Source organism: Zalophus californianus, chromosome 11, assembly GCF_009762305.2.
Source record: "Zalophus californianus isolate mZalCal1 chromosome 11, mZalCal1.pri.v2, whole genome shotgun sequence".
Taxonomy (NCBI): domain Eukaryota; kingdom Metazoa; phylum Chordata; class Mammalia; order Carnivora; family Otariidae; genus Zalophus; species Zalophus californianus.
The window spans coordinates 61512526-61525942 of record NC_045605.1 but is presented as its reverse complement, the minus strand read 5'-3'; the positions used below and the strand labels follow the sequence as shown (position 1 = coordinate 61525942).

The 13417-nt window shown below is 34.6% G+C and overlaps 1 protein-coding gene across 1 annotated transcript; it reads right to left on the bottom strand.

Annotated features, from left to right (window-relative positions):
* Positions 1-5654: 5654 nt before the first annotated feature.
* Positions 5655-6524, bottom strand: LOC113914910 (olfactory receptor 52N4-like). Its single transcript, XM_027580533.1, has one exon. It carries the CDS (start codon positions 6522-6524, stop codon positions 5655-5657), a length of 870 nt encoding a protein of 289 aa, XP_027436334.1.
* Positions 6525-13417: the final 6893 nt, after the last annotated feature.

The window sequence follows — 13417 nt, the reverse complement described above, 5'->3', positions numbered from 1 at the left end:
GTGGGAAACTTTATTAGTGTTTGAATTGTTCTTGACTACAACATTTCAGACGATTCTAAATTCTGTGGTTATGATATCCTGCTTAAAAAAATATGCTTAGAGGAGAAAGTATCTATTCACCATATATATATATATATATATATATATAACACTATATATATAGTGTTCCTACTGTGTTTACAAAATATGGTAGGCATAGAATGATCAATAAACTGTCATGGTCCCTGTTCACATGGAAACTGTGACCTAGTTGGGACAAGGGGATAAAACACTAAATAAATCATCTTACATATATATACCTGTAGGCTGGGAGAAGTTCTTTAAAGCAAAAACACCAAGAGCTATGATAACATATAATGGGGAGAATTAATTTAGTCTTGGTGTCAGAGAAGGTTTTCCAGAAGAAACACCAGTTTGTATTGAGGACACACTTGGAGTAGGTCTTAACAATGGTGTTTGTTTGATAATGGGGACGACAGAAAGCAAAAGGATTCCAAGAACTTTAAGATTCTGAAACAGGATCATGTTAAATTTCATGTAATAGAAGAGGATAAATGTGGCTGGAGCCCTAAGGAGTGGTGGGAAATGAAATACAATGTGATATAGAGCTGTTGAGCTAACAACAGAGGCCACAGACTTATGAGCAAATTTATGCTAAAATAATAAGGAACCACTGAAGTTTTTAAGGAGAATTAGGACATAGCAGCAATGAAAAGAGCAGATTCCGTGTGGCAAAAATAAATATGAGTAAATCAGGTGAATAGTAGTAACCCAAAGGAGCGATGACTGTGTGTTGAACCAGGATCAGGGCAGTAAAGATGAAGAAAAGTGAATAGATTTAGAAGCTATGGTGGAGGTAAAATTGATCATTTATGTGACTGAAGAATAATCCTTTTATGTTTTTTTTAAATTTCTCTTAAAAATTCTTTTCTCCCTCTTTTTTTTTTTTTTTTTTTTTTTGAGTAGAGTTGACAGAAAATGTTACCCTAGTTTCAGGTGTACAACGTGGTGATTCAACAAGTCTATACACTATGCTGTGCTCACAAGGGTAGCTGCTGTGTGTCACCACACAATGCTCTTATAGTATCATTGACTCTGCTCCCTGTACCTCCGATCCCCATCACTTACTCATTCCATAACTGGAGGCCTGTATCTCCCACTCCTCTTCACCTTTTTCACCCAGCCCCTTGCTCTCCTCCCCTCTGGCAACTATCAGTTTGTTCTCTGTATTTATAGGTCCGATTCTGCTTTTTATTTGTTTATTCATTTTGTTTTTTTAGATTCCACATATAAATAAAATTATATGGTATATGTTTTTCTTTTTCTGATTTGTTTTTCTTTGGTTGATTGATTGATTGATTGATTTCATAGTACCCTCTAGGTCCATCCACGTTGTCATAAATGGCAAATCTCATTCTTCTTTATGGCTGAGTAATATTCCATTTTATATATATATATATATATATATATATATATATATGAATAAAGAAGTAAAGAAGACATGAGATACATATATATATATATATATATATATATATATATCTTCTTTACTTCTTTATTCACTCGTCTATTGATGCATACTTAGGTTGCTTCCCTATCTTAGCTATTGTAAATAATGCTGCAATAAACATAGTGGTGCATAATAAACATAGTGGTGCATATATTTTTTAGAGTTCGTGTTTTCACTTTCTTTGCATGAATATCCAATAGCAGAATTATTGGATCATATGGTATTGTGTGACTACTATAACCTTATATTCCTTCTTAGATTGTTTGTAGTGTTTTTAATATGTGTTTATCTCATCTACTTTTTCAGATGTATGAGATAAATTTGTTCTTGACATCCTCTTATTGTTCATTTTGGTAAATGTTTCATATTAGTTTGAGAAATAAAACTATACTTAAAGCTGGTGGATGTTGTTTACTGTGCAGACAAGTGGGTTGCTTATGTTCAGATATTCTATATTTAGATTTTTCTAAATCTCTGCTCTTCAGTTGCTGAAAGACTGTTAAAATATCCAACTATGATTTCACTGTTGATTTATCAATTTCCCCTTCTAGTTCTTTCCACCTCTTTTGTGAGTATGTTTATGTGTGTATGTTTCTATTTTAACCATATACAAAGTTAGGTATATTTTGCTGTTGGATTGCTACTGTAATCATTATGAAACTTTGCATTTTATCACTTCTATTTATTGTGTTAAAATCTACTTTGCTGGTTATAGCCACACAAGCTTTTTCTTATGTAATATTCTTATATTATATATATATTATGTATATATGTTACATATATATACAGGATATATATATTATGTCTTCTAAATAACAGTTTCTTGGGATATTTTATTTTTCATTTCATTTTCTTTTACCGAATTGCTTAGTCAACTTATATTAATGTAATTACTGACATAATTTTTTGTCAAGTTTACCATGTTCCTATTGTCTTTTTTATCAAGTCCCATCTGTTCTTTTTTCCTCTTGCCATTTTTGGACCAATAAAATAGATGTTATTATTGTCATTGTATTTTTCTTCAATGTTAGTTTTGTTATGCATTCCTATATTTCATTCTGAGCTTCCATCAGGTAATCATTATTCTATATTCTGAATAACACATTTACTTTAGTATTTCCTCTCAACATTTGTTTATGTGAATAGGTATTTATTTTATCGTCTTTTTTTTATTATGTTATGTTAGTCAGCATACAGTGCATCATTAGTTTTTGATGTATTGTTCCATGATTCATTAGTTGCATATAACACCAATGGCCGGCGTGCCTGAGTGGCTCGGTCATTAAGTGTCTGCCTTCGGCTCAGGTCATGATCCCAGGGTCCTGGAATTGAGCCCTGCATCAGGCTCCCTGCTCAACGGGAAGCCTGCTTCTCCCTCTCCCACTCCTCCCTGCTTGTGTTCCCCCTCTTGCTGTCTCTCTCTCTCTGTCAAATAAATAAATAAAATCTTAAAAAAAAAAAAAACTTAAAAAAAAACCACATACACAGTGCTCATTGCAACACATGCCCTCCTTAATACCCATTACTGGGCCAACCCATCCCCCTTACCCCCTCCCCTCTAAAACCCTCAGATTTTTCCCCGGAGTCCAGTCTCTCATGGTTTGTCTCCCCCTCTGATTCCACTCCCCCTTCAGTTTTCCCTTCCTTCATGAGATCAGGATCCTAAGTTGCCAAGTGTTTTTTAGGCACTTCAAAAATATTATTTCATTGTCTTTTGGCTTCCATTGTTTGTATTGGAAAGTTGACCAGCAGTCTAAGGCTGCTTCATTAAAGGTAGTATGCAGAGATTATAACTCTGCAAACTCACTCCACAGTATATATTCTGAATAAAATATCTCCAGTTCCATAAGGGCCTGCATGTGTGTGTATGTGCATGTGAGCAAAGATGTTTAGCATAGTAATATCTGTGGTGACAGAGAGTGAAAAAACATAGATATTTATAATCAGGGAATGATTAAGAAAATAGTGTTGATTGCATGCTAAGAAAATCTATAAAATAATCAGAAGCAAGAAGTGAAGTATACATAATTTTTAAAAAACACATTTTTAAAAATAACTGAGTTAAAAGTAAGGAATGTACTATTTTAGTACAATAAAATGGATGTTTCTAAAATAAACATTCGTAAAGGATTTCATAGTCACATGTTTAAGAATATTTGTACAACACATGGAGAATGTCAATGGCCTGAAGATTAGAACTGAAATAAGATGAAAGTAAAAACAAAAAGCAAAACAAGAAAAGGACCTAGAAATGACAGAATGCCATTAAGAAAAATGTATCATGAAATTTTCTTTACCTTGAACTTGCACCTGAGCTTCCGTGAATTCATTACTGAGTTAATCAGTCTGGCAGTTATTAGCATACAATGGCATTTATGGCTATGTGTACTGGAATGCCTAGGGAATGAGTGCAAAAAGAAAAGAGAGCTGAACCCAGGGATATGCTAGTATAAAGAAATCCAGAGGAAACGGGAAAGCAAATGGCACTATAAAGACCGTTCAGTAAAAATGAAGAATGACTTAGAATGTGTGATGTGTTGCAGAATTCAAGAAATGAGAGGGTTTCTAGACAAAAGGACTAATCAGTTACGTTCAGTATTGTTGAGAGGTAGGGCAAGATGGGCATAGAGAAGGACCATTGGCTTTAGTAATATGAAAGTCATTTGTGAAATTGACAAAAGCAATTTTAGTGAAACAATGAAAGATATTCTGAAGAAAACAAGAAATGGGTAAGAATTATTTCAAGATGTATAAGTAAGGATAATGAATACTGATAACCTTTAAAGAAATTTTGCTATCAGGATACAGAGAAATATGAAAAGAGGGTGATTTTGTGATGAACATTTATTTGTTTTTTTATGTTGTGTTTTTTAATTTTTTAATTTTATTTTATTATGTCATGTTAGTCACCATACAATACATCATTAGCTTTTGATGTAGTGATCCACGATTCATTGTTCTCATATAACACCCAGTGCTCCATGCAGTACATTTTATGCCTTTATAAAATGAAAAACACTAGATGTTACATTTTAATGAAACAGAAATTAATGAGCATAAATTACCAACATCAGAGAAAAGTAGTTCTTAGAAGTTGAGAAGGAAAAATCAACTTTGCAATCTTCTTTATGCTATCTGTGACAATGCTGTAAAACTATCATTATTTGTAGTTTCTTACTTCATGTTAATTTAGAAAGAATATTGAATATTGTACAGAAAATATTCAAGCAATTTTTAGTTCAATTCTCAGCTCAAAAAAAGGAAAGTAACTATTGCTCCCCATAGCCCTGTACTTGTAGAAATACATTTATTTGTTATTTTGTAGTGGTCATTAATAACTGTCATTAATATATGTCATAAGTTTCATAACTGTTATTCATAGCTCCTTCAAAACTGTGCATTCTTTGAAAGCCACCTTGAAGACAAAAGACAACCCACCAGTTGGGAAGGAAGCAATTGCCTGAATGTCTCATGCTAGGACTGACCTGGTCAGGTACAAAGTCACCAAGGTTCTCATAGGACCCCAGAATCTTACACCTCACACACAGAAGACTTTCTAGTTTCATCTTTAAAAATTGCTAAGAAAACAGGATTTTGGTGATAATGAGAATATGTAATATATTTTTTCCAGGGTTAAATTATAGTTATCCATCTAGAAATTCCATTTACAATTAAAAACAACAATGAAAACAAAAACAAAAAAAAAACCCAGAATGATTTTAGTCATCTAACCCTAGATCATTAGTTTCACTTGATTCAATTTTCTAGATAATTGTCCCAGCTTCTCATTAGGATTTTTCTTTCTTGGAACCTAATATTACTGAGTCCTGGAGGTAAAGTTACACAGAAAACCTGGAGGTAAAAAACTCATATGGAAGGTGATGTGGCATGAAAAATTATTTGGTATTCTGCAGAAAATTTAATGGGAATGAACTATTCATCATGCTTACCTGGAAAAATTATATACCTATTCTTGGAAATTCTTCTGCCTAAACAGACAGAGAGAAGCATTCTTTCCCTTCACATCCCAACCCAGGCAAATATCCCTTTTATTTGCTCTGGAATTTGATATCCTTAGAACCTGAAGGGATCCTTATGACACAGTCCTGTACCTGCTTGGTTTTCACCCCATAGACAATGGGGTTCATAGTGGAGGCAAGAGCAGGTAAATATTGGTCACAATGATGTGACAAGATGGAGAGATTGTGTGACCCCCAAAGCAGTGGGAAAAGAAGCAGAAGAAGGCTGGGCTGTAGGAGAAAACAATGGCACAGATGTGGGCAGTGCAGGTGCTGAAGGCCTTGTGCCAAGCATCTGCTGAAGAGAGGCTGACCACTGCCCGGAGGATCATGGTGTAGGAGATAGTGATGCACAGGATGTCAAAGCCCCCAGTCAGGAGGGAAACTGTCAGACCATAGATGACATTGACCTTGATATTCCCACAGGATAATTTGGCTACAGACATGTGGTCATGGTAGGTGTGGGGAATTATATTCCCTCTGCAGTAGGGCAGGTGCTTGGTGAGGACAGTGAAGGGAATTATGAGGAATACCCTTCTGAGAAAGGTGGAGAGCCCAGCCTTTGCAATAACAGAATTCGTGAGGATAGTAGAGTAGCGCAGTGGGTAGCAGATGGCTATGTAGCGGTCCAGGGCCATAAGCATGAGCACCCCAGACTCCATCCCTGTGGAGGTATGGATGAAGAACATCTGGACCAGACATCCATCAAAGCTGATTTCCTTGAAATGGAACCAGAAGATGCAGAGAGCTTTAGGGATTGTACTAGAGCATATGAAAAGATCAGTTAGGGAAAGCACAGCTAAAAAATAGTACATGGGCCTGTGCAAGGAGTCTTCATAGCAGATGAGGTAGAGTAGCCCACAATTCCCTACCACAGCCACAGCATACATGGAGCAGAATGGGAAGGAAATCCACATGTGCATGTCCTCCAGGCCTGGGATCCCATTAAGAATGAATGAGACTAGGGTCAGGTCTGTTTGGTTGAGCATTAGCATTATCAAGCTAGGATGATCATTAATCATCTTACAGCATTTGTGGGTCCTCCTAGATAGAGATAAAAGAAGAAAATGTCTTGGTCATAGTCACTGTCTTAATTTCTTTTGCCTTTTTTCCTCAAGTTACATTTCAATGGCAAAACAACCAATTTTTCTGACTTCCAGGGAATATGAGTATAAATATGGTTTAAACCAAATAGATTATTTTATATATGTATTATTTTTTATTCATTCATTTATCAATGTAGACAACAAATACTTTTTAGTGCTTAATATTTGCCTAGTTCTTTAATAGACAAATGTCCATTTATAAAAGACAAAGTTTGGTTTGTCTATTTTTATTAAATGATATTATTTAAATATTAATAACTATACACATATTATGGAAAAATAAACATGAAAAAATCATGGAACTTTAAATAAATCATGTCTTGAGAAAAAATATTGTAATGTCTTTTGCATGTGGGCTTTAGGAAGTTGGACATAGGGCTAGAAATAGGAGCCAATCATAACACACTTTATCAATCTCTGAATAGCAGGATTCTTCTAAGGAAATAGCCTGAAGGTTATCCTGTTTCTCAGATATCATAATGAAAAGTACACCTGTCAGAATATTTTAAAAATATTAAAGTATAGTTTACTATTATTTAGAAAACACAAAAGGAACCTCCAAGAATAAAAACAGAATATAAATGCATAAATCACTATAAAATATTAACTAAACAAAACATTCTCATCACAAAACAGAGAAAACAAAGGATTCTTAAATAAATCAATAAAATGTTAATGGGACAAAAGGCAGATAAAATGCATTGATCGGGCTATTAGGATAAATAATTTAAATTGCCCTATATAAGTGGAGATAAATCTGTTAATTTTATAAAAATGTATACAGGCAGTATAGAGGGCCATATGATAAAGAAAATCAAAGAACAAAGTAAAATAATGTATACTCTTCAGAGAAAATACACATAAAATTTGGAGCAGACATATTAATTTCAGATGAAGTAGCAATTAAAGCAAAAAAGAATTGGGTCAGAATTTTTTTTTGAGAAATTCTGGGTAAAAGTTATAGAATGATTTTAAAGTTGATTAAATTAAAGTTGATTGTTTTAACAATGATAGTTCTACGCCATCTCTGTTAAAATATCTGTAACCTAAATTATGAGAAACACAGAAATCCTCTTACATAACTTGTTAGTATACAATAAGTATTAACATGAAGACTTTCCAAATTAACACTTAAATCTGATGAAAACTCCAGTTTTCAAATTAATGCCAATGATTTGATTTTAAGCTAACATTTCTGCTTTGTTATTAATCTCTAATTTAGACAAATAGTCAAAATATGGTAGTCTTGATTATGTGGAGACAAGGACATCTAGGTCCCTTAGGACCAAAACTGCAACCCTGAGTTCATCAGGGTTTTAAATACACTTAAAAAATTGTTTACAAATGAGTTTACATTATACACTTCAAAGAACTGTCATATATCATTTACAAAAATATAAATTTAAATATATATAGCACAGATAAATATATTTCAATATTAGGATTATAAACCTTAGAGGTCATGTTTTAAAAGAACTTCTAGCACTGTTGCACTACTATTCTCTCTTTAAAAAATACATTTAGTCTGGGGCACCTGGGTGGCTCAGCCGTTAAGCATCTGCCTTTGGCTCAGGTCATGATCCCAGGGTCCTGGGATGGAGTCCCACATTGGGCTCCCTACTCGGCGGGAAGCCTGCCTCTCCCTCTCCCACTCCCTCTGCTTGTGTTCCTGCTCTCACTATCTCTCTGCGAAATAAATAAATAAATGAAAACTTAAAAAAAAAAAGAATAAAAAATACATTTAGTCTGTAAACTTATAAATTCTTCCCTATTATGATCACCTCTCTGCCTCAGTCTGTAGCTCCCTGTGCTCTAAATATTTACCCACGTTTGCAGCCTCGTCTATAACATAAGCCAATCTTGACAATTCTGGACAATGCTTAATTCTAGGTCTTAATATTTCCCCTTTAGTACCTACTACAAAATAATCTTCTGTATGCTCTTTTTTTCATAAAGATAACTTTAATAATTTAGGAATGGCTTTATTCTTACAATAAATTTTATGTTCTGTACAGATTCAATTCATTTCCCAAATGCCCTGCTGGTGATAGAAGCTTAAACCAAAGGGACACAGTATTAATCACAAATTTAATCTGTTTTGAAACAAATTTAAAATTGTTTCCCACAGTCTAATTCAATATCTCTTTCCAGAGAAATTTACTGATAATCTGCTCCAGGTGTATAGTCAGTGTTTCTGGATATTGCTACACCTCTCTCACCTTTCATAAAGTACAACTCGATATACCACTCATTGTCAATCCTCATTTCCAGAATCTATAGGCAGTGATCTGTTCCCTCCTCCCACCCCATCCCCCTGGTGTGCTGGTCTCAGGCTACGGATAACCAGTGTTGTGGCTGGACTGGCCCTTTTGATTCTTGTGGTAACTGCAAGCAGCCCTCAGCAGAAACCATCGGGAAATTTTGAAAGAGAAAAGCTTTATTACTTATAAGTCCTGGAAATCACATGGCAAATCTGGGACCACACAGAGAAGTGAAGGCAGGGGAATGTGTGGGGGCCTGGGGTTCTGCTTTTATTGGGATTGAGGGTGGGGCCTAGGATATCTCAGCTTCACCCTTTATCAGTGAATTGAGGGCACATTCTGCGTGGAGCACTGGGGGTTATGCACAAACAATGAATCATGGAACACTACATCCAAAACTAATGATGTAATGTATGGTGATTAACATAACAATAAAAAATTTTAAAAAAAAGAATGGGTATTAAGGAGGGCACATACTGCATGGAGCACTGGGTGTTATATGAAAACAATGAATCGTGGATCACTACATCAAAAACGAATGATGTATTGTATGGTGACTAAGATAACATAATAAAATAAAATTTTAAAAAATAAATAAAAAATAAAAATTTTCACTTCCTTTAAAAAACAAAAAAACAAAAAACATAAGAATGGGAATTTAAAGCACAGCAAGAGAAAAAAAAACAAAACAAATGGCCCAAATGGTCAATTATCAGAATCACCCAAGATCTGTAAAACAAAGAAGGTGTGGGGGTTATCTAGTCAGGTGTGTGGCTGGTAATGTGTTTATCAGAGATAGCATCTTGGAAGTGGGTGCCTCTCTGAAATGGATACCTTGGCAATCAAAACAAATCATTCACTTGCATAACAAAGATGGAAAACCAACTGTCAGGGTTCATACTACCCCTTCCCACTAAACCATTCTGAATTCTTATGACATGGCAATAGGTTCCTCCTGGTAAGTAAAGCTACATGATATATATTGGCCTAAAAATATATTTTGGTATAAGTAAGTAAGAATTTCCAGAGTCTAACTCAAGTAAAATCAGACACTCATAAGGAAAAAAGGGAAGGCAGGTAGGCAGCAAGAGAAATTTGAACATGGACTTTCATGACCTAGAATTGTTCTTTATATATTTCCCATTATTCCCTGACATGGTATTGGTCCATTCTTTGTTTCCCATCACTCCCAAAGCACATATTCCTATACAGTTAGAACAGTTGTTTATATAGATGCATGGGCATTATGAACACCTAAATGAATTTTTAATGCCAAAGGTGGGGAATAAATATTTCCATGAGCCTCTGCATCATTGTCTTGCATTGCCTTCTGACTTCAACCTAGGTCAATAGAATAAAACATTTACATCTGTGGAGTGTAAAAAAAGCAGTTAGTACCAACCTTAAATCATTTTCCCTCTTTACCTCTATGTCTAAAATGGAAATTTTCTTGTCACTGATCCCTATATTGTTTCCTTCCCTTAGTTTTGGAAGGAAAAACAAGGAGATAAAATATATCTGGTCCTATTTCCCAGGAACTTGGTTGTCTAAACATCACAGTCTCTGGGCAAATTTTTAACTTCTTGATATGAAGACTGTTGACCTGAGCCTGAAGGAAAATGAATGTTATATACCCTAAATATCCCAAAGGAACATTTCAAAACATCAGAGATATACTGCTAGTATTGGAATCAAGCTAACCTCCAGGGAGCCCAAATGGTAATTGACAGATATCTAAACATGTATCTGTATATATGTGTGAATGCATGTGTGCATATATATATATATATATATATATATATGAACATGTGTATGTGTGTGTGCTTGTAGATAGATACCTGGATATAGATCAGAAATGAGATATTTTAATAGAAACTAATGATTTCACTACCCCAGAGGTTTGACTCCTTTCCCTAGGAAGTTTTGCAAAGACCCCAAGGGAACGAAGTTGGATATTATGTGAATTATGTAAATGATTTACACACACATTCATTAAATTACTCTTTTAAAGTTACCTTTTAAAATATATTTATTTGTCTCTCCATTGAAATAACATTTACCAGTATACATTTTTTAAATTTATTAACATGGATATATGACCAGGTATTGCTTTAATAGAAATGGAATACTGTATTATTACACATATAATAGCTGTTTTTATAATTAAGAGTGTATAACTAGCATATTAAATGTTCTTCCAAAAGAAGGTTTTTAAGACTGTAAAATATTTATTAAATAGATGAATAGAATGTATTTATATATTTTTTCTATCATTTGATATCCAGTGCTTTTTTATTTAATAAAAATACAATAAATATAATTGTTCATGAATCATATGTGACACTCTATTATTTATTTAAAACAAATAGAGTTTCCATTCTGTCATGCCAAGAACAAGTTTATCTTCAGAACGTCTATACTAATTTTACTGAAGAAGTGGATATGCAAATGACATTTGAATTTATAGGTGCTGAATAGCTAAAGATACCGACTTTTATTTTTTAATTTCTGGCCTTATTGCCCTCAGTTTTGGGTTTTTTAAATGATTTCTTTCTTATGGACCTCACTGAAGCTTCCTTTTTGACCTAATATAATTTCTTTGAGAACAAGGAGGAAAACAGTATTGACAAAGAAGAAAAGCTAGGATCGTGTGGTATCACAGATATCACAGCGGAGAGATTCTGGAGAAGTAGATATGGTCAATAGTACAATGTGTTGTAAGGAAGTCCAGTTAGAAAAGATTACTGGTGGCTTTGGTGGCAGATACTTCACTGGAAACTTTAACTTGTGTTTGAAATCAGATTATAATGTAGGAAGGAATAGGAGTCAAGAAAGCAGAAGTAATTAGCTCCAAAAATATTGTCCAGAAACTTGCACAAAAAAAGGTCAAGAGAAATTTTGCTATTGGGTCAGTGTACCAATAAATTTGAACACTTGTGGAATTAAGAACTAGAAGAAGTGGGTGATGGTCTGGGCTCCCTAGAGCATATTTTGTGAAGCTTGCTTGATCAGAAAAAGGAATTAGTAATAAATATGTACAGCAATAAAGGAGGAAACAATGCCTATAGGTGTCAAAAGTTAATGTGAGGATTAGAATTTGAGGTAGTTTACTTCTAATCGTTTCATTTTTCTTTACGGAATAGAAATAAATGTACTATGGCAACCATGAGGGGGCAACCATATAAGAAAACTGAAAATGATAAACACTATTTCAAACCATGCGCAGGTAAAAGTCTAGGCATATAGCAATAGGTTCCTACTTAATATCCAAAATTGCAAGCAAACAGTGCTTACAGTCTGCATGTCTGTATATGGTCTTCAGAACTGCTCCACACTCTGAGGGTAGGAACTTAAAACACAGATAGAGAGTGTCCCAGAGTTGGGGTGTAGGGTTTGTACGCTGGCAAGATTATAAATTTGAAGCATAAAATTAAGTCAGCTGATGAACTCTGGTGTTTAGAATTGTCTAAAATTCTTAAAAATCTGTTAAGAATATCTCAATTTGAGGATTAGAATGAAAAATTAATTAAATCAGTACCACCCATGCACTGACACTCCTCCTATAGAAGAACGTAGTGATTTTCTTTCCTTTGAAAAACAGACAGTATTCAGTATATTTTACTGAATTGTAATATTTCAAAACTATTTATCCCCACTTATGTGAAGTATCACAGTCAAAACATTCATATTCTCCGAAAAGGAAGCTTTAAAAAGCTGGTCCTTAGTGTTCAGAGTTTAGGACTGATACTCTTTAAGGGAGGGAGGGCCTATCAATTTCCAGCAGGGGGGTTTGTGTCTCCTCTACCTGGCATTGTGGGATGGCTCTCTTTTCCTTCTAAATAAATGGATGAATGAATGGCTAAAGCTTCCTCATCTATTGGTTTGTGCAAGTGACTGTCCTTTGTAAGTTTAGAGATAGAAGTCAATGACCTCTGGGAGTCTCTTGTAAGAATGTGTACAGATATTTGGACATTGCTTTTCAGGGAATAATATCCAGGTCAGTTGGAATTAAGTTGGCTCCTTAGAGGGTGGAGACAAGAATATATCTGTGGGATGAATATTCCAAATTTAGAAATGAAGGGCTATTCTATCCTATGCTCTCATCTGTAGATGTCTTATTGTTCTGTACCAGAGGATTCTAGGTTTCAAGCCCTTGCTCTCCTATTTGCTAATATTGTGGGTATTGGTGACTTCTTTTCCTCTTTTGGTTTCAAGAGCTAATGGAGAAAGTATAACATTTATGCAAAAGCACAAAAGTACCTGGCAGGCCTACTTTCTTTAACTGTGGCTGTATGTGATATCTCCTGATCCTTGCAGATGGTAACACAGCAGCTGTAGTGTGGAGTGTGAGGTTAGAAATCCATGCCTGCTGTATTAGGAGAAGGCCAGAAAGTGCGGGAAGTTCCTATGACTAGGCAGAGGCTCTTCTAACCTAGGTTGGAAGAACTTCCCTAGGTTATACTTCCCAGGATGGAAATTAAGGATGCTGAACTAATTTGACCTCCTCTGTGATTTATTACT